Source organism: Plectropomus leopardus, chromosome 7 (genome assembly GCF_008729295.1).
Source record: "Plectropomus leopardus isolate mb chromosome 7, YSFRI_Pleo_2.0, whole genome shotgun sequence".
NCBI lineage: Eukaryota > Metazoa > Chordata > Actinopteri > Perciformes > Serranidae > Plectropomus > Plectropomus leopardus.
Window position 1 is genome coordinate 27582123 of NC_056469.1, and position 26510 is coordinate 27608632.

General features: G+C 37.7%; 3 protein-coding genes across 3 annotated transcripts in view; 1 reads left to right on the forward strand and 2 right to left on the reverse strand.

The window, feature by feature from the left end:
• The window catches only part of adam22 (ADAM metallopeptidase domain 22), an 82831-nt gene extending 75757 nt beyond the window's left edge, over nucleotides 1-7074 (reverse strand). Inside the window, exons 1-3 of the mRNA XM_042490324.1 lie at nucleotides 6792-7074; nucleotides 6350-6510; nucleotides 376-452 (exon numbers count right to left, since the gene is read on the reverse strand). Of these exons, the coding sequence (XP_042346258.1) occupies nucleotides 376-452; nucleotides 6350-6510; nucleotides 6792-6882 (329 nt within the window). The 5' untranslated portion in view covers nucleotides 6883-7074. The remainder of the gene's footprint in view (nucleotides 1-375; nucleotides 453-6349; nucleotides 6511-6791) is intronic.
• Nucleotides 7075-10806: 3732 nt separating this feature from the next.
• On the reverse strand, nucleotides 10807-17634 carry dbf4 (DBF4 zinc finger). Its single transcript, XM_042490265.1, has 13 exons — nucleotides 17431-17634; nucleotides 17157-17285; nucleotides 15748-15914; nucleotides 14876-15079; nucleotides 14673-14723; nucleotides 14517-14586; nucleotides 14316-14392; nucleotides 14179-14224; nucleotides 13823-13868; nucleotides 13612-13737; nucleotides 12880-12994; nucleotides 12499-12614; nucleotides 10807-12336 (listed from the first exon to the last, which is right to left on the reverse strand). Exons 2-13 carry the CDS (start codon nucleotides 17215-17217, stop codon nucleotides 11547-11549), a joined length of 1869 nt encoding a protein of 622 aa, XP_042346199.1. The 5' UTR covers nucleotides 17218-17285; nucleotides 17431-17634; the 3' UTR covers nucleotides 10807-11546.
• Nucleotides 17635-18114: 480 nt separating this feature from the next.
• On the forward strand, nucleotides 18115-25548 carry slc25a40 (solute carrier family 25 member 40). Its single transcript, XM_042490902.1, has 10 exons — nucleotides 18115-18298; nucleotides 19529-19630; nucleotides 20102-20161; nucleotides 20526-20632; nucleotides 20766-20833; nucleotides 21184-21308; nucleotides 22003-22286; nucleotides 22423-22504; nucleotides 23074-23154; nucleotides 23242-25548. Exons 2-10 carry the CDS (start codon nucleotides 19537-19539, stop codon nucleotides 23373-23375), a joined length of 1035 nt encoding a protein of 344 aa, XP_042346836.1. The 5' UTR covers nucleotides 18115-18298; nucleotides 19529-19536; the 3' UTR covers nucleotides 23376-25548.
• The last annotated feature ends 962 nt before the right edge of the window (nucleotides 25549-26510 follow it).

Genomic DNA, 26510 nt, shown 5'->3' on the forward strand with positions numbered 1-26510 from the left:
GTTATGTGATTATTAAAATGCTAATTCATTTATTTACTAATGATTTAAATGTAAAAACAAAGCAGGAGATATTGTTGTTCCTGTTTTAATGTATTTTATGTGTTTTTTTGTAGCTGTCATAACACCTGACCAAGGACTACAGTTGAAAATTAGCCAAGCTGGCTGAACTACCACATTTACAGAAATGTCTGCAAATATGCACTGTAATCCTAAACTGTATGAATAAAATAAAAATCAGAAAGGAGCCTTAAGGACAAAGATCAGGAACTACAGACACACACAGAAAGATAAATATCCAGACAGGTACTCAGATAGCTGTTAGCTATCCAAACATACAGATAGCCAGACAGACAGATTTAATAACGTAAAACTCACTGATTTAGTTCCACATCCAAAATGAATTTTCTGCCAAAAGCGTCGACTTGAAAGCTTGCTTGGGCCACATGATTCACCTAAAAAAAAAAAAAAAAGGAGAGAAGACAGGTTATTCACTATTACTAAAGGTAGCCATTATCATATTCATGATTCAGTTCCTTATCATATGCAGAGATCAATTCTCATCTACATTGATGGATGGCTGCATTGTATTTTTCAGCATCAGCAGTACGAATAAGAGTTTTCATTGAGCCATCAAGGTCTGTCTTCTGAATGTTAATTTCTTCTTACGTAATCTCATGCAACACTTCAGTGCTTCAAATCAGAAATGCAGTTTATGCAATAACCACGCATGCACACACATACACACTTAACCTTTTGGAACCTGGAGTGACATCCGTTTTTTTGTGCTTCAATCAGACTCCTTTCACAAGTATTTAAACCTAAGAAACCTAAGAAAATTGGTTTGACTTTTTAAAAACATGAGGAAAAGGCAATGAGCAACTTGGTAAGAAGTGTCTGCAAAACTGAAAAAAAAAAAAAATCAATAAAGGGTGACAAGAAAATGACTTGGAAATTAGCCGTGGGGAGATTATTCGAATTTATCCAAAATAAAGGGAAAATAAATCAGAGAAAACTACATATAATTTTTATGATTATATATTTCTGACTATACTACAGAAAAAAATGCCATTTTTTTTAATTCTTCACAATTTCTTAAGGTTCTTTTCTTGTCTGTTCTTGGTTTTTACTTGTTTTTTGAACTTATTTGGGGTTAATTTTCTTGCAGCTTCTCACTACTTTCTTGGTAATTTTTGGGCCAATTTCTTGTTAAGTGGCACATTGCCTTCTTCGAATGTTTTTAAATGAAATTAAGCCAATTGCTTATGTTTTAAAGGGTTAAGTAAGCATGCACATATTATTTTAACTAAATGACGATTACTTTTTATGTTTACCAGACAAGGTTTTTAACAGTTTCACAAAGCCAAGGACTCATGACATTACTAAACCCACACTGAACCATATTTTCTAATGGCAGCAATATACACAAACGTAGAAATGCACACTTTTCTCTGACTGCATGTGTGATTGATTTGGTTGGAGGAGGGTCTGATTCATTTCCAGCTCTGGTCACATATGGTGCAGGCTTCATAACACACCCTGGGTCAATGAAACTCCCTTACAATCATTCCTGTGCAGGTCCAGGGGAGTCCCAGAGCTCAGCTGAAGCACAGCTCACCCTCCCCCAGGCTACTGTCATTACAGACCGGACACCGCATGACAACGAGGGGAGGAAGGGTTTTTGTTTCCATTTGAGGAGGTTCCCCCTGTGCTCACCCAAGCACGACCTTAGCCTGTGGGGTCCCCATTGACCACAGACTCTATTGTTTGTGGGCGTGTGTCTGCGCGTGGTCAATGCATATATGAGCCAGTAAGAGGGTGCTGTGTGCATGTACAAAGGGCAATCCCTTTCCATGGCACACTTGTGATGAAATCTAATCTGGCAGATTGGATCCGTGATGGGAGGAGGTACCAGTAATTGTGTTTAATGAAAGCACATCCCAGCTTGACTGAGCCGGGCCAATATTCTTAGGCCACCACTGACTCTTCTTACATTGATTTCTGAGTTACAGCGGGACGGACTTTCCACTCACGACCATCCAAGTATGACTGTAAGTGCTGTCAATGCACTGCACACAGACAGAGAGGCAGGAAGGCAAACGTACAACACGAACTGAGTCCACCTTGTGTATTTTCCACCAAAACAACACGCGCACTTTGTTGAACTCCACCATTCAGCGACGAAGCTGTTTGTGTCTGAGACTGAAAATAGGCAATGCAAAAGAAGTCTATAAATAACTTCCTTTGTGTCAGAAGTATTTGACAGATTTGTTTTTAGGCTGCTGATCTAAAAACAGCCAAATAAGTGATCAAACTTTGTGACATCACGGCCGATTGCGGCGCAGATCTAACTCTCTGGAGAATAAGAGACTCAGAACATCAGAAATCAAATCAAAGATGCATCTGTTTCCCCCTCCTCCTATCCTGGATCTATTCCTCTCTTGCAATGTATATTTTATAGCCTCATAAGAACTTTAAGACTGTTACTGATTGCCTATTATTTTATTAAGCATGAGCTGATTCAATACTTTTTCTTTTATGAGTAAAATAAACATCTCCTGAGCTGTAAACCCATGAATTAGACTGGAGCAACATCACTTTTTTGTGCTGCATTCAGACGCCTTTCACAAGTATTTAAACTTTTAAACCTTGAGCAAAATGCTACTATTTCTTTCACAAAGAAGGGAAAAAAAGATAATTTCCCTTACTTAGTTACTTACTAATTTGATTAAAAAAAAAAAGTTCAACAAATTGGAAGGAATGAGTAAATTTAAATATAAAAACAAATTTAAGCAAGGAAAAAATGTCTAAGTAAAAATCTAGAGAAAAACTATAGTTATAATCATCATAATTACATCTTTAAAATTGTGAATTATAATAATTTCTAAGCATTTTTTCCATGTCTTATTTACCTTGTTTTTTGTTTGTTATTTTTGTATTTTTTTGTTTCTTTGTTTTTGTTTTTGACTTACTTTCTTACTCATTTTTTGTTTGTTTTGTTTTTAGTAATTTTCATTAAATTGTTTTGTACTTTTTACTAATTTCTTACTAATTTTGGGGTAGTTTCTTCTCTAGTTGTTCATTGCCTTCTTCCCTTGTTTTTGTGAGAAATCGAGCCAATTTACGCAGGTTTTGAGGGGTTTAGTGGCTCCAGAGAAGGTAAATGACTAATTAAAATATTAAGTTTTAAGCATGATATGAAATTAGTCTCCTTGCTTTAATCTCCAGTTCAAGACGACAAACCTGTGATGGACATTAATGTCATTCTTCAAAGGGAAAACATTAAAATTATATCTGATGGCAGATGGTTCCTGTTAGCTTGTTTACCCATCTGAGGTGTGAGAAAGACAAAGGGTTAACACCTCCCTGCCTGCTACCATCTGTAGCCCTCTCCACTCTACCAGCCCTCAATAGGCTAGCCTACACAAACCTAAGCCGCACAAATTAAAAACGCATGACAGGTTTGCACAATGCTAATTGACTCATCTCTTGAAATGAACCCAGCAGACACGCTGCTTCACTGAACTGAGTCAGTGAACACAGTTACAGTGATTATGATTATTACTGCATTGTATCGGCTATTACAGATGAGCCCAAATGGTTCCAGTAGGCTTCCTTGTCGAAAAATGTTGTTGTGCCCGTCGGGTTTAAATAATCACCAGCAGCTTTATGCATAATTTTGTTACATGGTGGATTTCAGTGGGTGGTCATGTCCACATTTTCTGCAGTTTTACACATGCCTACTTTGTCTACAAGCCTACAGTGTTTTGCTTGTTGCGAAAACTGTTTGCAGAACAAAATAATGTTCAATAACTATAAACATATGTATCCGTGTAACGTCCAGTGTATCGGATTTAGGGGGCTATATTGGCAGAAATGGTATATCATCTTTTATAACTTGATTTTCTTTAGTTTCTAATCACCTAAAAATAAGAAGAGTTGTGTTTTTGTTACCTTACAACAAGCCGTTTGTATTTATATTTGTACATTTCATATTTGTTTTCCACTGCCCTTTTTATGTGGAGCTGCACAGATTTTTGTGTATTAACATAAAAACCAATACTGATTTAGTACATATGAATGATACACAAAGATCACCGAGGTTGTTTACGTATGAAATATTTAGATTAGCTCATTATCTGGAGAAAGCAGGGGAGATGATAAAACAAGCTCTTTATCAACATAAACTGTAGATTTGTATAAAAAAAAACTGTAAAATTTATTTTTCGCTATACAAGTCATTTTTTGCACAAATATTGGTGATATTGTAACTTAATTTATTTCATGTACCTACTTTTTCTTTTTTGCTGATATCTGTAAAACTGGACGACACCACATGCTTTGAATTGTGATGGTGTCTTGTAATCCCATGTGGGATGGACCAGAAATGGCATGACACAGAAATAATAACTAACTATATCTACATGGGGAGCAGGTCCTCGTCTGCAGAGTTTGGCATTTTAAAGTGCCATGTTGTTTCTACAGTGACCAGACTGGACAAACCAAACACTGGCTCTAGATAAGGCCATTCATGTTTCTGTGTTTCGTGTAGCTCTCATGCACACTTGACACACAGCAGCAGTGTTTGGGAGTAACCAGTTACATGATTAAATTACAAAACAAATCTAACTGCAATTAGTAACAAGAAACCAATAAAATACCAAACCAAATAAATATCTTTGCCATTTTTTTTATGTCTTGTGTGTATTGGTAGTTCAGACAGTTGATACCTGTTTAAGTTCCTTTCCAGTTTTTTGCTGATTTAAACTACAAATTATATTTTGACAAACCGTGACTGATTGGCTCCTGGCTGAACTGTCAGCAAAGTGTTGATGATTACAGAGGAGTTAGATCCAAATATATGCTTTACAGTATTTCTCAGCTTTATGGCCCAGTTCAAAACATTTGTTAGAAAATTAATCAGAATGTAATGAAATCCTCTCTTTTGGACAAATTTCCAACAGATCATCACAGTAAATGATGAGCCAGTGCAACCCAAAAGATGCTGGGTTTTTGAGGACAACACTGATAACATTGTGTGATATTAATGATATACCATGTACCAAAGTGGGATTTTTAACAGTTGATTAAACTTTAACGTCAGTGCTCTCTGGTGGACAGACTATGCAATACCCATGGGCAGATAATGAGACAATGGGGCCCTGGGCAAGACATGTAAAAGGCCCCACCACCTATACATAGAAACAAAACACACACTTTTAATAGTTTAGCCCTGTTTTGTATCTTTTTGTCATTGTTACACACCTTTTTGTTATTTTGTGTCTCTATAGGTAATTTGCTTCACTTTGTAGATGTTTTGTTTTTCTTAGTGTGTCTTGGGTTAGGGGGGTTAGGGTTAGGGTTAGGGTTGTGTCTCTTTGTAGTTCACAGTAATAGCACACTGTTTCTAAATAAGCCTATAATACTGTAATTTTGGTTTTTATCTACTACAACTTCTATATCGGCCATCATATGAGCTACACAATATTACCAATTACGGGTGCAGAATTTGTATGAACACTGGAGGAGGAAAGGGGGAGTTTGGGGGTCATCTCCAAGGAAATATTGAGCATCAAACACTTAATTTCCTGCATTCTGGTAATTTTTAATGCACCAATTTTTGCCTTTCCTGCATCATTTTAAATGGACATGTACTTTATATGCTACTTTCATGTTTTATTGTTTGTGACAAAAGCACATGTTGTGAATATTGAGAGGGACGTGTCTCCTGTGTCCCCCACCCCCCACATCTACACCTATGTTCCCAATATATTTGTCATAAGCTGAAATCTGTTGATTATATGGTCCACTCTGATGTATCAATCGAGCTCTTACAGTTAAACTCTGGTCACTTTCATTTATGACTACAGTGAAAAATGCTGCTTAATGTGACATGAGCCGGTGGTGGTGAGGCAGCAACCCAGCTGGACATGCAAGATGCAAGTTATCACTAAATGATTAATTATCCCGGTTGGCCAGATGACTACAGCTGATTTCCTAAAGTAAATGTGCAGCGTGGACAGTAACAATTGAAGAGGTATCACTGAGCTGAATATTTTATATCAGATTAAAGACAGAGTGGTGTGCTGTTTGCATATGGAGGCAATGATGACCCATATAGCACCTGCAGACAGTCTAATTAGCGCGGCCTGTTCCTGCCTAAATGTTTCAAGCTTCTTCTGCTTTGCTTGTAATTAACTAATTATTAATTTCCCCTCCGAGGACAAGGACAGAGGAGGGGATGAACCAATGCAAACATAAACACGCAGGAAGCTGAGAGCCACATCCGTGTAGACACTCCTCTCTCCCTCTCTCTCTCCATCCATCCATCCCGACAGAAAACACCGTGTACCTGCGTGGAGCCGGCGCTGGCTTTCACCCTGGTGCTGAGCTCATCCTGTGTGATCTGACTGTGGTTGTGTCTGCTGTAGAGCAGGCGGAGAGGCACCGTGTCCTCCTTCCCAGCAAACCTGCCCGCATCACGAAGAGCCTTCAAGCTCGACAAGGCGTCTCCTGCACAGAGAGGAAAACATCAGCACCCGCCTGTCGTACTCCGTGCTTTCGGGAAGTGATGCAGAGATATCACAAAAACACCGCCATCTGAAATGTCGATTATTTCCTTTGATAACAGCTACAGGCTACATGCATATTTTACATGGAGACCATGAAGTAGCCAAAGCCATGATGCAAAAAAAAACAAACAAAAAAAAAACAATAACAGGCACATTAATGGCGATTTAACGCTTTGTTTGCGTGATAATAATTTATGTAATATCGCAAATAGCATCAGTTACCATTTTGGGCATTAGGGCTGCTCTGGTGACCGACGTGCATCAATCCACAGACGCACAAAAGGGAAATCCACCATCGCGGGCGCATCATCATCACCTTCCTCTCTCTTGTTGGAAATTATAAAACAATGCGGTATTCCAGGAGCAGGCTCACGGGGTCCTGCCTTCGCTAGGGGAGCTTGACGCTGGTCGTCTGGTTAGCGCAGTACCTCTGGTTGGGGGCCATCGGGGTCCTGATGAGTCTGAACGCCGAGCGCGTCTGAGCGCACCGAGACCCCGCGGATCAGCAGCACGGAGGAGGCGCGGAGGAGAGAGAGAGTGAGGGAGGGGGAGGGAGAGAGAGAGAGAGAGAGATTGAGGGAGGGGAGGACTGGGGACACCTCCTTAAAACACATCAATATCCAGCGGCTCACTGCAGAAACGGCTAATGCATAAATATGAGCGAGGAGTGGAGACGGGATGGAGAAAAGCAGCTGAGGGCCCGGACCAGCCTTCACCTACTGGGATCATATCAACGCCCGCCTCCTCCACTCTCCTCCATGTTCAACTGCTGCAGGAGCGCCATTCCTGCCCAAATCTTCCTGTTTTTATTATCATGAGTCACTCCATCATCTGCCAGAGCTTCGAAAGCCAAGTTACAATGATGGGAATATGAATGAACTCATGTGTAATATTGTTTTTTGTTGGGGTTTTTTTGGATGTTTTATAATTGACCTATTAAGGCTGCAACAATATAAGATTTATTTCTTAATTTATATTTTCCATGTTTAAAAAAAACCATGGTGGCATGCCAAATGCCTGAATGATATTTTTACAGGGGTACACAAAGGCTTTAAACACATGGCAGCATCAACAAAATCAATTATGTCACTTTAACACTATATTGGTGTTTATGTAATATGCTTAAAGGGATAGTTCACCTCAAAATGAAAAGTCCACATTTTTCCTCTTACCTGTAGTACTATTTACAGATCTATATTGTTTTGGTGTGAGTTGCAGAGATATAGGCTGCAGAGGTGTCTGTCCTCTCCTAAACATAATAGAACAAAATGGCACTTGTGACCCTCTACGCACAAATACATAAATAAAATAAAATGAAATTTTAAAAATAAAAATTGGAAAAACTCCACAGTTCTTTCCAGAAATCATGACTCAAGATAATCCACAGACCTCACTGTGAGCAGTTTCATATAGGCTATACTTCAAGCACTAAGTCACTACACCAGCCAACCATATCACCACGCAAAAGAAAGTGTGCAATACTCATGGATGAGAGGCTAGGGCTCGTGGAACGTATCATATAATATCCTACGAACGAGTGCCCCACGAATGACGTTGCATCCTAATCTTACAGTTGCATAATTGCTGTAAAGTTACAAAGTTTAAATTTAGGAAAAGAAACATGGTGAGGGGCCCAGGTGAGCTTCTGGGCGCCCCATGTACTGAGGCTGCGTCCTTGCCACAGCGACCACAGGTTCAAACCTGTGGCCCTTTGTTGCATGTCATCCCCTCTCATTCCCCCTTTCATGTCAAAGGTGTGACATCAAATAATAATCTCTCTCTCTCTACATATATATATATATATATACAGCTGATATCTCCAACACTTGGTGTCATATCCTTGTGTTGCCCACCAGAGGCTGTCATAAATAGACTTTGTATTAAGTTTTAAGCCACATTTTCATGATGCACTTTTTAGATCCTTGATGTTTTTAAGCTATATGTCTTAACGGGATGAAGGATTGTAGTCATCACACATCTGGATCTTAAGTTATCAGAGAAACAAGCTGAGCAAATGTTACCAGCAGCTTGGCTGTAGCCCCTGCCGTGCCAAACAGCACTGAAAAAACACTTAATTTTGACGTGTTTGTTTTAGAGAGGAAGAAACCTCTGTGGATGATTCGGCTCATGGTAAAAATCTCCTGAATAATGGACACAGAAGGAATGCTAACTGGGAAAAACTGACTGCAATGACAGCATTGCTCTGTCTTTTGTTATTGTTTAGATTGAGAGACTCCTCGCAGCAGAAAAAAACATATTGTCATTTAAAGACAAGTATTTTAGATTTTACATTTGTACTGAAGGTGTGAACATTGGAGTGAGTGGTTGTCTGTGTGAGTTAGAGGGTGTGTAGACTCCAGCTCCTGCTAAGTGAGAACAGATAATGGATGGGCTCTTAATGCGTCGTATTCAAAAGTACAAGGCAGGAACAGTTTGTGCACTGTGATCATAAAAGCACAGTGGCAGCAGGTTATAATCTGTCTGACAGGAGAAAATAATGACGATAATGCCTGCATTCAGCGTTGCCTTTGGCAGTTTATGTGCAACTGTGCTTGTACCTCAGAACACACTGTTGCTCAGGTCTATTTCTTAATGCCGGTGGCACAGAGACTCCCGTTCGACCCAGTGCATCCATCTAAGAGCAGTGAGGGAGAACAAGGGCACTATGCTAATGCACGAAATGCAGGGAAAAAAGCAGAAGCCGAGCTAATGCATCAGAAAAAAAAATCACATGAAGTCAGGGTCATAAAAAGTGCACTTAGGAGGAATCCTAAAATGTCACATATAATGTCAAGTACAAAACATCCATCCTGCAGGTCATTCACATTAAAATACATATGCAACCATATGTATTTTAGATACAATCAGTTCCCCGTGTTCTGGGAAGATTCAATCTTTCTCCAGATTACGGTGTAAAATATTGATGACTAAAGCCGCAGTTTTTTCAAGATGCTCCTTTTTCCTGAACGGTATTGAGTGAAAACAACAGCATGCAGAGACTGTAAACTTTGAAAATAAACACTTCTGTGAGGACTAATTTGCACAGTTGTTTTACAGATCTTCAAATGGCATAAAAAGGTTTCAAAACTTAAAAAAAAAAAGAATTTCTTCTGCAGGTAAGTGTCATCTTCAGGTGGCATTTTATTGCAGTTTATGGCGTCTAGAAGACATTTTTCCATGTAAAATTACTATGTATGAATGACTGTATTAATATTCAGAGGCCAAACATGGTTTTTGTATTCATTCCTATTACAACAGTTGCAGAACAATTCTCAAACCATCTGTCTAAAACCGAAGAATGAGTCAGATCATGTCGTAAATACTGGATACAATATCAGTCTACGATGAATGTAAATAATATTATGAAAAGCTATTTTTTTTTACTTACAAAGTAGACTGATAATTGAATCCAGGTAAATGCAATTAGCTATTATAATTTTACCTTACTAAATACATACCCCCCATCACAAAGGAGATTTAGATTAGACCAGATGAGTTATAGAGAGATTCTTAATTTGACTGAGATGTGGATTGCGTGTGAAGGGCTTCAACTCGATAAACATGTCACTAAATTTTGAACATTTAAGACGCATTTTGTCATTGGGATTTTATAGTTTAAACCACATTTATTCAGTTTCCAGTCCACTTTGAAACTCTCACCACAGAACTGTCAAAGACAAATACATGTATTTCAACCAATTATGCAGTACAAGAAAATGTGCAAAATGTCATTTTAAAGCCACAGTAAAGAGAGTTGTAGATGCCATTTACATTTTATCTTGTATGATGATGTGAAGCTGCCTTTCATCTGATATGAAACAAAATAAAAGGGGAAAAATTATGCATTTTTCCGCCACTGCAGATCATGCTGTCATCTTTAAAGGGATAGTTCTGATTTCTTCAAGTCGGATTGTATGATTTATTTATCCATAGTCAGTGTATTACCTGTAGTAGATGTCTTTCAGCATGCCCCAGTTTGGAGAAGCGGCAGGAGTCTGTGGTCAGGGGCAGAAACAAAACATATTTTAGCCCCCTAAAAAAAGAAAAAAAAATCAATATCAGTTTAAGTGCATGCTCTAATCAGAATATTTTCATTTCTTTACCTTGCCATCAGTCCTTTTTCCATGGGAAACTGTGGCTGTTTTATCCCTCTCTTGAAAGCCAAACTCCATTGAGAAATGCAGTGATTTAACATCGCTGAACACACGAGCTGCTGGTCTGCTGCTGCCTCAAACAGGTATTTTGTTTGTGTTATTGTAGGACTTAAAATGCATTTAAAAGGGTTAGTTGGGATTTACCAAAGTCACACAACACCCCAAACTAACTAAGACTGAAATCCTGTCTTTGTCAATAGAGTCTGGTGACTTTGAAAAGAGCATAGATGGTGAACTGAAGCTGTTAATGGCTTCGTGTCGGAGTGGGCTGTCTGATGGAAACTGAAAGCTATGAGAAATATATTCAATATAGCGTATACTTTTGTTTTTAGGTGGCTAAAATTCCTTTTGCTTCTGTCCCAAATTGTTTAGCTTCCAAGTCAGACCCCAGACTGCTTATCCACATTGCAACTCATCTCGGTTATGATCGTATTCAGATACGTTATTTACATGAGCAAGAAAAATCATGCTATTCTTATTCCCCATGTACATCCTGATTTCTTTCAGAGTACTCCAGTTTGCACATTCAGGTTTCTCATGAACGGTATATGGTGTTTATATGCTCCAACACATAAACAGGATACTCCGAAAATCCGATCATAAACAGATTATTCGTGTCCATGTAAACAAACTCATTGATTATGGATAAGTATCCCTAACAACCCAACATTAAAAAAAAATGACCTATCCCTTTAAACTGATGCTTCTGCAGACAAGAAAGATTCAGTGGCTTGTATAGTTCATGGCACAGAGAGCAGTATGATTCAAACGTTGAAAAATTCATTGATAGTCCAGTTTATCCCTTCAGTTAATTTGTTGCTTTCTAGTCCTCAAAGCCCAGAAACTCCACGTCCATGTCATCACTCGACTGAAAAATCTCCCAAAGTTTCTGCATGGAGTTGTGAGGAACATCACTTTGCTTTACAGGTTCAACTCGTGAGTCCACTTTCCGCCTTTTGTGTTTATAAACTCTCACCCTCCTCTGTATTTTCCGGAACGGAGAGACATTTTGTGAAGGAGGGTTCACTTCCTTTTCCAAGAGCTTGTTATCAGTCATTTTGTCAGGCAGTTTGTGTTCTTCCTCGACAGCCTCAAACACAGAGGCATCCTGTTTGTTATTTAACTCCTCTTGTTGATTTGTTATGACACTGAGGTTTTTTGAGGAAGCTTCATTCTGTTCGTTCATGTCCTGCGTCATTGTTTGGTCCTCCTTGTTGATCTGAGTGAGTCTGGAGGGAACAGAGGGAAGACAATCACCTCTAGAGGGGGCTGTTTCCATGATGGGCTGATGAATTTGAGCCTCAGCTTTTTGAGAGCAAGAAGTTAAAGAATTCTGTCTGCACGGTCGTTTACGTGCAACAGATTTGTGCTTGGATCTATCTGAGTAAGTGTAACAGCTCCACCTCTCCCCCTCTCTGTCTTTCAGAGGAGCAGAACCGGTAACTGATCTGGTTTTTAAAGTGTGTCCTGAATAAGATCCCTCGTGTTCATCACCAGTCCGGTGTTGCTCTTCTTTAATAATCTCTGTTGTAAAGAGATCTCCCTTGTGCCTTAGCTCACTTTTCCCACACGGTCCAGGAGCAACGAGAATAGAAGAAACGCTGCACTTTGGTCTGACAGGAAACAAAGAAAGGATGATATGAGAAGAACAGAAAGATTACAGATCTTGATATGCAAGAAACACATTTTTATTAACATTTGCACGCATTTCTCTTTATGTTAACATTTAATGTTGATGGAAAAAAACATTTTTAAATTTTTTTTTTTTTAATCACCTTTTAACTTGAGTTTTGATGTGGACAAGGTTGCAGTGCAGAGTTGAAACCAGTCTGTCCACCACCAGGTATTCATCACTTTTGGAGAAAGCTTTGTGACGTTCACTCTTCAGATGCTAAGCAAAAACAAACATAATTACAGCTCTGTAGTGGTGACTACTTTGCACACAATTTCCTCTATAGCAAAACCAACTACACACAAAAAAGTAGATGGATAGAAATTACAGATAAACTTGGTGTTTCTCCTATTTTGTTTTTCAATTAAAAAAAATGTTGACAATATAAATCGATGTTTATCAGTCTATTTAAAATGTAACTACTGAACAAAAGACTACACGACATGTATCAATATACAGTTTGAGGTTTTGCTAGATAACTTACCATTGTGATATTCTCATATTTGATCATGCAGCATTCGCAGTAGCCACCTCGTTTCTTGTCTCTGTTCTTCTTCCGGCCGTGTGCTCGCTCTTCACTGGCTGAGGCTTTCGCACCTCTGTTCCCAGAGGTTGCATAAATAAAACCAAACTAAGATGAAAACAGTTTGGATTTCCGCATTTTGATAAATTCCCATTAAGTCTCGATCCGTTGCTCCAAACTCAAATTGGGCGGACGAGCACTTTTCAAACAAACAAAAGTCTAAATTCTTTTCATGATCCCAAAAGGTTTGAAAGACTCAACTTTTGATGAAAGCGTAAAGGTGAGCAAACACGGTGCAGTACTTTGTGAAAAACAAACTTCTTTTGTGGGAAATATGTGTTTACTTGTTAATTTATTTTCTACACTGTTAAGAATTTGTCCTTGGCTTCACAACACAACACAAATAAATAACAAGGCAATGCAATTAATTAAGGATATCATTAACAGAACAGAACAACAAACAACAGTACTGTTAAAGACAAAGATCACTAATGAATATAAAAAGGAGCTGTTGCGAAAGTTAGTTACTGAACTAACTTTGAAGCTCCTTCAGGGGAATTTTAGGTGGGATTTGGTACTTACAGACAGTGGTAAAAATATAATAGTTTTATAAGTGTGGTCTTTCTAAAAACATGACACACTTTGCTGTCCACATTTTAATTTAGCTAAAAGCAAAGCAGAGACGAAACATACCTGTGTCCCGGCTGTTTGTTCCCTGTAGGCAGCTTGTCGTCCACACAGAAGGGAGTACAGGGAGGAACCGTCTTCAGGTTGAACTCAGGCATGTATGACATAGTGAGGTAGATTGGACGGTAGTGTCTGAGAAGGAGAAAAGAAACTTTTTATAGTCGATACATGTAAACAACTCAAAAACAGCATGTTGAGGTCTTCTGCTGTCTCTTACCTGCTTGAATCCTCCACCTTGACGAACGGTTTACTGATCCTTCCCCCTAAAACACAGTCAATTTAAATCTGAGCATGTATTTACAAACATTTAAAAAAGACCCATATCACAAAGCATACCGTAAATGGCTGTACACACAATAAAACAGCAGTGTGCAACATTAGGAAAAACACACAAAAATGCATGAGAGATAAACATACGAAGCATTACAAACAGAATATTTGACACCTATTCTACATACAATAAAACAGTAATATGCAGCATTAGCAAAATATGGAGAAAAAAACATTTCTGCCTAAAAACTAAATACATTACATTTACCTTTCTGTCTAAAAACTAAAATATATTACATTTACCTTTGCATTTCTGAAAGCCTTGCTTTGCTGCTGACTCAGGCTTGACCTATAAAGAATGACAGAAAAAGCCATTAAAGACAACATTTTCGGATGTTAAACTAAAGAACGCACTTAAGAATCTGAACTGGTGAACTTACACTTGTTTTGACAGCAGCGGCAGCAGGACACTGGCTGCCGACAATCTTTTTCTTCTTCTGTACATATGCTATTATATCTGAAAGTGCAGTAAAAGAAAAACAACCAGACTAAATCATTATTGGTTATTACACATTTAAATAATATAAATGGTTACGGTTATGTAAAAAAAAAAAAAAAGTGATATAACCTCCTCAACATACCATCTATGTAGAGGATTTTCACACCCCAATCCAGAGCATTTGACAGGATCTTGTTCATTTTAACCCTCTCCTGAAAACAAACAGATGTGTTTGAGCACAGGAATGAAACGAGGTTGTTAGTTTCTCACTAAACTCATTAGTGTCTTCTTAACAAACCTGCTCTTTCACCACTCTCTCCACCAAAGACTTCCCTCGACTTGGAACAAACTACAAAACAAAAAAGAAAAATAATAGAAATTAAAATCTATGACATTATTACCAGAAAAAAGGATCTGGAAAATAATGGCACAGATAAGAGGTGAGACAGATCAAAAAACATATCTGCGATATGGTCAAATAAACAATGAAAGTCGACTCACTGTGTCCATCTGGCCTTGAGACCTGCTTTTGACGTTGTCCCCGTGGCTGCTCGGTCGGTGCTGGTTTGACAGAGGGTGAGGTGAACTCGGTCCAGAGTCCGGGCTGGGCACAGGAGAGTCCTGTCTCAGGCACTGCACATATCTGGCCTCCCTCTTGTTGGATACCAGATACTTTATTTCCTTGCTGAAGAACTTTTCAACAGTCTGAGAGACAAACAAGCCAAACACGGGATACAGTTTTTGAAAAAGATTTAAGATCAAAAAACTGCAATACACAGAGTATTTTAACGGAGTCCTACATGGGTTGTCATCCATATCAAAATTTTGGAACTAACTGAAATGTCTCTATTTCACAAAGTACTGGAAACAGTCAAGGACCAAAACCTCATTTTGGAATTTTTCAAGCTTTACCCTATTTCCCATCCTCTTTTTTTGTCTATGTGACTATAAGGGGCGACAATTTTTTAATAATTTATTTTTGCCACTTACATGTTCAGATTATTATTTTTATAAGTGCCAGACAATTCATGGAAAGGACCTTAGACAGATTATTTTTGTTAAAGATTAAGATCCATTTTGCTTAACCAGAAACAGCCCTGAAAAACGCCAGACTCCATTTAAAAAAACAGTGATTTTATAAACAAAAAAATCAGTCTATATCAAATGTCAAGGAGAGAGCTGGGTGTGGATGAGGCCTGAGAACATCTATAGGGCTCAGAGGAAGACAATATGTTGTGTGTTGTTGATGAACGACTGTAATTTATCTAGCTGACTCACTCACGGATCTCAAGCTGACATGTGAGAAACAACAAAGATTTGAACCTTTCTGACAGCCAAAATAAAAAGACAGATAAAATGTGTTTTTGTCTCACCCCTCCCAGGTCTTTGATGTCACTCTCCAACGTCTCTGCTAATCGGTTTGAAGGCAGATCCAGGTAAAACACCTTCCCAGCAAAAGGTTTGACTTGAGCAGGAGAAGACACACGTGTTGGCTTTGACTGGGTTAGCGTTGCCTTGTCACCAGCACTGACACTTTTCCCTAAAAAGAGTAGAAGTAAAATCAAAGGATGTGAGACAGAGATTGACAAATCTGCTGGCACATCTTAGCTGAAGAGCTTGAATAATTGGTCACATGACTCAACCTAGCGATCATTCACAAATGAAACCACTAATTTTATTAACTGATCATGAGCTGATTCATTCATCTGGTCAAATATCAAACATTTAGTGTTTACAGATTCAGAAATACAATGAGCAGCTTGTTTTTGATCATTGTTAAGTGGTTTATTGGCTTCTGGTCAAACTCGGGAACTTTAAAATAACAAAGTACTACGTTACTTCATCCTCTCATTGAATTGTGTAATAACTGTTGAACTTGACTTGACTGGGCATTATTTTAACTAAAGACAGACTTTAAGTGAAGATAGCTGGTGCTCAAATATCTTGAATAAAAGCAGCATTGCTATTTAGTTTTAGCATGCTTATTTGATAAACAGACACTGCATAAGTCAGTGATGGTAATAACTGTTGAATCAGATTTACACTGCATTTCAAATTTAACTTGAACACTACTTCCCAACCTGGAGGCAAAGCTTCCTGGGGTTTTGCAAGGGCTTCTTGATTTTAAGGGGAGCTAGAAAACTTTTTTAAAAATTATATCTAATAGGCCTCTCCCAATACGCAATTAATTTCTGTAGCAACACTAACTTAAATTGCTGTTTTTCCAGTTTATATTATTATTAAAGATATAAAATTCATTATAAAGTGCAAGGAAAGTGTCAGCATGGAGGGAACTTTTACTTTGTAAACCCCAAAGAACCATTTTTATTTATTCCTTTTCTATTTAAATTTTCACTTGACTTTATTTAAAAAAAAAAAAAAAGAAAGAAAAGTTGCTGGAACTTGCTACATGTGATGTTGATAGTTTCAGTTTTGATAAAACATTTACTAAAGGCATTTAAACAAAGATTTGTGTTGGAATTTGTGACATTACAAATTCTAAATATTGACTGAAAGATCTTCAGCTTATTGTAAATCCATATCGGTTCTAAATATCAGTCTCGTTAAATAAAAATATGGGTCAATCCCTAGATTTTGCTGCTTCATTTCTTAAAATAATAGTGTCCCCAAACAATACTGACTATAGAGGTGGACGTCGATTAAATTATTGTTATTGAAATGTGGAAGATGAAGCAAAAACAGTATGCCACTCGTTGGAAAACAAAAAACTGTTAAACAATGAAAACGCCGCTATTTATGAGAAAAACAACCATAACATTACCTTGCCAGCTGGGTCCTGTATGCCTTTGGGTGCGTTTCGGCTTCATTTTATTCTCTTTCATTGAAGATAAATATTGTTATCGCCTTCCTGTGTTAAGACAACATGACACAGGAAGCCATTGTTTACCCCCTGTGAGTAAACAAAACAAGGATTATTTACAAATAAAATTAGGCAAAATGGTCTGAATAGTAAAACGTGAGCAGTGGCCTGACGTTAGTGGTAACGGTCCCCTGATATTTAAAGTTAACTGACGGTAACGTTTAAATGCGCTCACCGTCGGTGTTTCCTCGGCGGACAGACAGCTTTGTCGGTTAGCTGCTTTGCTCAGCTTACATTATTTCGTAAGCTAACATTTATAAGCGACAAACGAGCTGTGCTAGCGCGCTTTTTGCTATAAAATATCCGTTATTTTGAGGTTTTTACAGCTGTCTGGACAGCTTTAGTAAAGTTTTCATACCGCTGCTCCACAGAGCGTCCTCCTTTCCCGCTTTAAATCCAATGGAGGAGGAAGTCTACGTTGCCATGTTTGACACTTTCCGGTCACGTAATCACTGTCACGTTTGGTTTAAAGGTTCCCACAAATATATATACTCGCAGCATTTTTATAATAACAATAATAATCAATAAAAGTAACCAAACTGTCTTTAATGGCCGTTACTATCGCTCTTTACGTAACTTTGAGAAAATGAAAAGTTGTGGAGTTTTACGGAAATTCTTCAATTCTGGCAACACCACAAATAAGTAAACGCTCCTTTTGTGTTGGAATGTGATGTTTCCACATTGCTGTTAAAAAAAAACATAAAAAATGTATATAAGAAAGTCGCTATTTTACAAAAACTTTTTATACGCTATATTTGTAATTATTTTTATATCCCTCATTTGCATTTAATGTAACGTCATTTTTGAAAATGTCACGAATGTGCTCTGCTGAAATTCATATTACGTAGGAAATGTCATCATGTAGTTGTTGTGTAAACTAAGCTAGCTAAGGTTACATCCCCTGAACATACACACGTGTTGAAGCTGTCCGCTTATGTTAGAGCCTGTAGGACAATAGTAGTAACTGCCGAGAAACTACAAAACCCGAGGGGGATATGTGTGTGTTCACGGAAGACTTTGTTGATGCCGAGCCGCTTTAGCAGGTAAGAAGTCAGCTAAAGTAAACAGCTAACTCGGGTTAGCCGATGGACATATAACATCCACGAGTATGTAATGTTACAACACCTGGAGTTATATTGTAATAACAGAATAATCACAGTGGTGGAAGGTAACTAAGTACATTTACTCAAGTACTGTACCTAAGAACAATTCTGACATACTTCTACTTTATTTGAGTATTACAGTTTTATGCTTCCTTGTATTTATACTGTCTTACCTCTGAGAGGTTAACACCGCACTTTTTACTTCATTCATTTATCCAACAATTTAAGATACATTCAGGTTCTTATTATTGATACTAAATATAATTAACCAGTGCATTATAATGTATTATTATAGATTAAGAAATTAATTAAAATTAGCTCTACCTTGAATAGCTACGATATGTGATGTGATGACACATTAGGGATTAGGGACTGTTCGTTACTTATGAGAAGGGAGGAGGTGGTGCCAAAAGGGGAAGGCATGTCAAATACATTTTTGAGCACTGGGGAGTGACTTATAGTTGTTTTGGGGTTTTGTTTTGTTTTTATTGTTGTTTTTTTATTTTTGGAAGACAGCTATAAATGGCTGTATTTTTTGAGGCACACGTTTTCTTAAAAATTACCAAAATTATACCATTGATCATATCCAGACTAACTGTATGAACAAAACAAAATCTGATTTTAAAATACCGATATTATCTGCATCTCATTTAAAGTGTTGCAGAAAATAAAATGTTTGCACTAACAAACCAGCAGACAGAACAAGAGTGAGAAATTTTGTCTTCAATGTTAAACTATCAAACATCAAAGGATACATTTTTAAAATTTAGTAACACATTTCCCCAGTCACTCAAAAAGGCTCAAGGGAAAATATTTGAAGCTTCAGGAAGGGTCAGACAACAACGACAACAAAAAAATGTTACTTCCTAGCCACCCCATTTCTTGAATAAATAAAGAACAGACCTTTAATGCAGCAATAATAATAATTCATATAGTATTTTATGTAATGACTAGAAAACTTTATGCTAATACTTTTACATGTTAAAGAGTATTCTTCCACTGTGGTATTGCTACTTTTGAATGGAAGATCTGAATATTTATTCCACCACTGACTAACTAAGTCAACATTTTCATATGAATGCAAAATAGCTCTTTAGCAAAAGAAGTTCATGATAAGTAACAAACAGACTAAATTGTGTTTAATGTCAAACTGTATATTTGTTCTTTTAGTAGACAGTATGAGTGGTCAAAGTCCTTCAGCCTCTAATGGCATCACTCCAGTCCAGCAGATGGCAGCGTCCTGCTCCGGAGCCATCCTCACATCTTTATTTGGTGAGAGACTAATCATCTGCCATGTGTTATCTCCTTTGAAGAACTGTTGTTTTTTTACTTGTTTTGGCTCGTGTAATGCAACATTACTGTTACAGTTTCTAATAACACATCAATTGTTTTCAGTCTACTTAAAAACACTTGAAACCCAAATCTCGGTTATTTTTGTGGTGTTAATGAAGCTGGTTGTCAAAAGGAATTATATAGTCTAAGAGATGTGTTCAAATGCTGATTAGCAGCTCCAAAATCTTAGACCTGAGAGGAAACAAACAAACAAAAGATTACTGCATTTGTAAACTGTTTTTGGAAAATCTAACCCAGAAGATAAACAGTAAGTGAACATGGATATGGTGAAAGATTCAGATCTACAGTTTGCACACAAAGACATCACATTTGGCAACATGTCTGCAATGCACCCAGTTTAACACATGGACGCTTATATGTTGAATTCTCCTTTTATTTTTTATGTTTTAGTTACACCTTTGGATGTTGTGAAGATCAGACTGCAAGCGCAGAAGAATCCCTTCCCCAAAGGTAAAAAGAATATCAGCTCTGTTGTCTTAATATTATGTTCAGTACAGCAAACATTAGTGATGATAATGATTAATCAGTGATAGATTAATCCGTTGTTAAGAATTAAATAAAAAATGTTAAATTTAATTGATTTATGGATAGGCTTTGCAGTGCTGTCATAGCAAATGTAATATGTCGCTGTGAGCTTTGATTTAGGAAAAAACGCATTTGGTTTTGTTTTGTAAAAGCAAAGTTGTTGGATTTTTGTTGGGTTTGTTTTGTTTTAAACAAAGATTAATTGTTCATTTTACCAATATCCCATTAAGGAAAATGTTAACAGTTTCTTTTGGTTTGTTTGGGGTTTTTTTTTGCAATAACCCTTTAGGAAAATGCTTTGTCTACTGCAACGGACTCATGGATCACTTATGTGTGTGTGAAAACGGCAACTCCAAGGCCTGGTACAAAGCCCCTGGTCACTTCAATGGCACACTGGTAACCATTTCACCAATAACATGTCACAATTCACTCTCTCCTGAAATAAAATATAAAGGTTTAGAGTTTGTCAGACATGTGCTCTAGCTTGTTTGTCCTGACTGCCAAACGCTGACACTCTGCGTCTCTGCAGGATGCTTTCGTCAAGATAGTCCGCAATGAAGGAATAAAATCATTATGGAGCGGTCTACCTCCAACCCTGTGAGTGTGAAGTCTTCTGTTTTATTCCCCTGTTGCACTTCATCCTGCCTGCACTCCTCTTAGTGTGAGTTATTGAGCAAATGTGGTTGGTCGACAGTCGTTTAGCCCGTAGCTGATGCACTCATTAAGGGTGCTTTCCTTTGAAGATACACCAATTAGTGGCAAACCACCTCAGGTTTTCTCAAGGGCTGATTACCAAAGATTTATGTTAAGTGATGTCTTACTGGAATTTTCTTTAATAAATGTTCATTAATTTGTTGGTGTTGTATTTGTGGTTGACACTTTCCCTGCTTGGAATAATCTTGATGGCAGCATGATGTATGGATGTTTTCTGTATGTGTTATCTCCAGAGTCATGGCAGTCCCAGCGACAGTGATCTACTTCACGTGCTACGACCAGCTGTGTGCAGCGCTGAGGGCCCGGATGGGAAACCGCGCTCAGGAGGCTCCTCTTCTAGCAGGAGCTATCGCTAGAGGTGAGCCAGCTGCTATCACGCCAACAGAACTGATGCCAGCGCTGTTACACAGGGCGGCCACTTTTTTTGATGATTAAACTTAGCTTTTCTCTATTTATAGATTTCTTTATTCCACAGAACTTCTTGTTCTTCTTGGCATATTTTTTTTATCACTAATCTATTAATGTGTCCATATGTTACTGTATGATATAGCATGTGTGCACAGCAAGCTGTTTATACAAATTGCCCCCTGGTGGGATCAATAAAGTTGTCTGAATCTATTTGGTGAAAATGAATCTTTTGATTCATTAGAGTTCCTTTCAGCATGATTAATTTATTGCAGTGTTTTAATAATGCTGGTGGTTTAATTTCTAGATTAATCGTGAAGGGCAACCACCCATACTTCCTGCCCTACAGCCCTGAGTGTCTGTAATTTTATTGTACACTAGATTTAATTTTGAACACGTTTTGACCCTGACTTGGCTCGACTCTGTTTTTAATAACATTCTGCGAGCAGTTATTAAAAACAGAGTTTAAAAAAAGCACAGTTGATGAAGGTGACTTCAAATTAATAATAATTCATAAAGAGATCCACCACCTTTTTTAATTAAAATGCTCAAAATTTAATCGTTAAATGGTGTTTTTTGATAGTTTTTTTCTCTTGGGTGGTATGAATTTTTAACTTTTGCGTCTCTGTTTTCTCTGTGTGTGTCAGTGGGTTCAGCGTCAGTGATCAGCCCTCTGGAGCTGATCCGTACAAAGATGCAGTCTCGGAAACAGTCGTACAGGGAGCTGACAACCATCATCCGCTCTGCAGTGCAGACAGAGGGCTGGCTGTCTCTGTGGCGAGGTTTGGGGCCCACACTCTTCCGAGACGTGCCCTTCTCCGCCATGTACTGGTACAACTATGAGAGGGGCAAGAGCCTGCTGTGTGAATGGAACAACCTGAGAGAACCTACGTTTGCTATTACCTTCATATCTGGAGCGTTGTCTGGCTCTGTAAGTTCATCTGCCTCTTGTCTCCTCTGAAACTACTCCGCATTCAGCTTTTCAACCTGTAGAAACAGAACTTTACAAAAAAAATGCATAAGTTAACTGTGATCCAGTTATTAACACATATTTCCATTACTTTCAGTTTGCGGCCATTGTAACGTTACCTTTTGATGTCGTCAAAACGAGAAGGCAGGTGGAGCTGGGAGAGCTACAAGCAAGGAATTGTAATTATGACATTATTCTTCATTTCTATAATAACTAGGAAATGATTGCAAAAAAAAAGATTACAAACGTACATCAGTGGATTTCCAACCAGCTGTGTGTTTCACCCGAGGTTGTGCCGTTTCAGAAGGAAAGATTGTAGAGATTTTGCAGCCAGACATTGCCACAGTTTTCTTGTTCAGTAGATACCAAACTTTCCAAAGTCACTCAGTGTAAACATTTAATAGCCTCAATCAGGAGCTTCAACTAGCTGACACATATACACATATTTATATACATATATATATATATACTGTCAGACAGCATGAAACTGTGTTTTTTTTCTACAGTAAAGCTGTAGTTAGTTTAATAAACTGTCATAACTGCTTACTACGACTACTCAATCAAACTGCTCACCACAGCTTTAAACCAGTTCAGTTAAACACATTTGGAACATGACAGGTGGTGTTGATGAATGGATAATTTGGGAATGTCCAGGCAGAGAAAGCTTTTGTGCATTATCAAAACTACATCTGTTGTGTTCAGTTTTTGGATGGAGTGAATCGGTCATTCGATGTCTTTGTCTCATCAGTGTCGTATCAGGTCTCGTCCTCCACCTTCACTGTGATGAGCAGGATTGTGGCGCAGCACGGTTTCACTGGACTGTTTGCAGGTAGATACATTTTGTCACATCCTGTGAATCATTATATCAGTATACATGGCATGTGATCTCTCCCCTTATCTGTTGTCTCTCTGCCAGGTTTCCTCCCAAGGGTCATCAAAGTGGCCCCGGCCTGCGCCATCATGATCAGCACTTACGAGTTTGGGAAAGCTTTTTTCCGCAAACACAACCAGGAGAGGATAGTCGGGCCACTGCAGACCAGCAACACCTGATAGTTTTCTAGTCATTTCCCTCCAAACCAAACAGCACTACAAATACTGTGATACTAAAGCAGGGGAGAAAAGGCTTGTTTTGCCAAATTAAAAACACAAGCAGAAATGGAAGTAGAAAAAATGAACTGCTTGACCCATTTCTGCACTACAAGATTCCTATTAAATTCCATATTAGTATTTATAAATGAATATTTTTTGATTTTATGTTCACTTTTACAAATCCTATGTGCATAAGAAGTTATATTTTGTTTTCTCAGCATTCAAATCACTTATGATGCATTGAACAGCCAGCAGATGGCAGCCACAGTTTTTCTAATATGTGATATGTGATAATGCGCACTGAAGTTCTTACATTAGAAATGAGAGAATGAGAGATTAATCTTTGTTATTCCTCTGTGTGTCAGTCAGAGTCAGCATTTCCTCCCCCGACGCTGAGAAACGACCTTTATGTTTTGCACTTTCTCTCCAGTCCTATAACCTGTGAAAACACGTGACAGAGAGACAAAAGCCCAAATTGTGCCATTTCAAAGCCATTCAAGTGGGGAAGAGAACGTGAACTTTTTGAAAATGTAATGTCTGAAATGTTAAATATACTTACCTTTTAGTCTTTGGAAATTCCTGTCATTCACTGACTTTGTACAAGCTTCATCACATCTGTTCACTGTCAACAACAAACTCAAAAGTCACTGTCAAATTCTCACTGTTTGAGTTAGTGGAGTTTATTTAAAATGAAGGATAAAAAAGCAAACAAATCCAATAAAACATCTGCTGCATGTCTGTGCAAATGATTGCTGGAACGAGCTAAAGGCAAAGTCATGTGTTCAGTGTTGAGGTACACGGCTAGTCACCAATTTTTTAAAAAAAATTTACACTATATAACGATATTCTGCAAATACACTCAATCTCAAAAATATCTGTTGCAAGATATTATTTACCAGGTCCAAACACAGATCATTATTCAAAGTTTTAGGTGCAATCTATTTGTGTGACTAGCCATTAAAATACTGCATTGAATAATTAAGGAATAATAATCTGTGTATAGTAATGCTTAAAGGGAAACCCCAAAATCAAAAACATTTTTTTCTCTTACCTGTAGTGCTGTGTATCAATCTGGATTTTTTAGGTGCAGAAATCTCTGCAGCCAATATCTCCAAAAATCAGCAACTCGCACCTAAACAATCTAGATAGATAAATAGCTCTAACTGTCCCTTAACCTTAAAGTAGTGAACGGTAATTATTAATTGTAGGGATCATTACCTGAGAACAAAATCATGTGACACTGCATCATACACAACATTGAACACTGATAAACAAAAAGAGAGAAAAGTGCAAAAATATTTTCGGCATTTGACATAATGTGACAAACGTGGCAGTACATTCATCATAAATCAAAGAGACCACTAGATTAAAATTAAAAAATCAGTGGCAGCAGAATTAGCACAGACGAGATTAAAAGACCTTTCCAAATGATTCATAGTGACAAGAGACTAAACACCGACTGGCTTTCAATATTTCGTGTTTTCTCAAAACTTTGATCTACAATCAGTATTTTCAGCATGCTATTATTTCCTGGGAAACCTTTCAGTTCTTGCTTTCTAATCTTTTGATTTATTTCCCATAGAGGAAAAAAAACTATGTCCCACAGATAAAAACATCAACAAAACAAAGAATTTAAACGCATATTGAGAGGTAAAGTCCCTCTTCTTCAACCATCAACCACACTTTATTTTGGGAAAAAATATATGTGCAGTATTAAATAGCGGGAAACAAATCATTTCTTGATCCCATTTAAATAGTGCCAATGTGATGTTTGTCAATTTAAACGATAATTTAGTAAGTCAAGAAAACTGTTGGAAATATAAAATTGTGAAAATACATATTTAGAAAGATTACACCCCCAAAAATCGTGCAAGTGACATCATAAACTTTTTTTTTCGCTGAAGCTTCAGTGCCTGTGTTTTTCGTTCCGGGATGCACTCAAGAAGCATAGCTGCCGCTCTCGACATTGCCAGATTTATAGTGATTTTCAACTCTTTCATGATATTTTCCCTCAATTTTGAAGAACAAACACCCTTGTCTGTGTCTGTGATATAAATTTTGCAAGACAAGAAATCACTGAGTACTAAACTTAATGATGCTAACAAACAAACTACGACACACTGCAACTTTCTATGTATCTATCTTTTAAATGGACAAACTTCATATGTGTAATTCATGGCACAATTCAAACAGGATCAAAAAATTATTTGTCTTTTGCCGACTACCATGACTATTTTTTGAAATGAGGCCCTAGAAGTGAAGGACTTTACCTCTCTATGAATGAAGTAACAGCAGGAGAGAGTCAGTGGTCGTTTCAGCTGAATTGTACATTTATCGGACGTTATTCAGTCTGATGGAGCTGCTCTTTTGAGTATTAACCCTTTGAAAGTGTAAGAATATCCCCTGAAAATTAGAAAAAACAACAAAGAACATTGAGTAAAATCAACAGAAAACAAGGAAATTACCTAAAAAGATCTTTAAAATAATAATAATCATTTAGGAAAAAAAACTTTAAACATATAATTATACATTGAGTTTATGGACATATGTTCCTTTTTTTTTTAAATAATAGATTTCCAAATCTACTGATTTCATGCAATTTTGGGAAGGCACTCATAGCCTCTTTTCGCATGTTTTCAAAAGAAAGCAAACCAATATTTGCTCGTGGTTTAAGTAGTTTAAGTACTTGTGAAGATGTCAGAAGGCAGCACAAGAAAAGTGATGTCAATCCAGGTTTCAAAGGGTTAACACAATTCAAAGATCATGCTACACCAGATTCACAACTCGCAAACCTGGCTTCCATCTGTTAAAGCTCCACACACAGAACGTAAATGTCTACAGATCAGAGAGCCTGTTTACACCCGGTATTAACGTGTTTAGTGATCCAAAACAAGTGGACAGCGAAGACACGTCCCCATCAACACCTGCTTCTGTCCCTAATCGTCAGCTGGCCGCTTGTGTTCAGATTTAGTTCGTGCCTACGTCACATACTCTATAAAGTCTAAAGGCATCTACACTCTCGCTAGCTTGCTGATCAGTCACGTCAGTGGTTGTGTCGATACAGCTGGAGATATCGCTGTTGGCAGAATTCAACAA

Excerpts from the sequence above, each read along its gene's own strand:
- dbf4 (XM_042490265.1), bottom strand. The coding sequence starts at position 17,217 with ATGAAAGAGAATAAAATGAAGCCGAAACGCACCCAAAGGCATACAGGA. Across the intron at positions 15,080-15,747 it reads ACATCAAAGACCTGGGAGGG|ACTGTTGAAAAGTTCTTCAG; the intron begins GTGAGACAAAAA and ends TTTGTCTCTCAG. Across the intron at positions 13,869-14,178 it reads AGGCTTTCAGAAATGCAAAG|GGGGAAGGATCAGTAAACCG; the intron begins GTAAATGTAATA and ends ACTGTGTTTTAG.
- slc25a40 (XM_042490902.1), top strand. The coding sequence starts at position 19,537 with ATGAGTGGTCAAAGTCCTTCAGCCTCTAATGGCATCACTCCAGTCCAG. Across the intron at positions 19,631-20,101 it reads CATCCTCACATCTTTATTTG|TTACACCTTTGGATGTTGTG; the intron begins GTGAGAGACTAA and ends TTTATGTTTTAG. Across the intron at positions 23,155-23,241 it reads TTTCACTGGACTGTTTGCAG|GTTTCCTCCCAAGGGTCATC; the intron begins GTAGATACATTT and ends TCTCTCTGCCAG.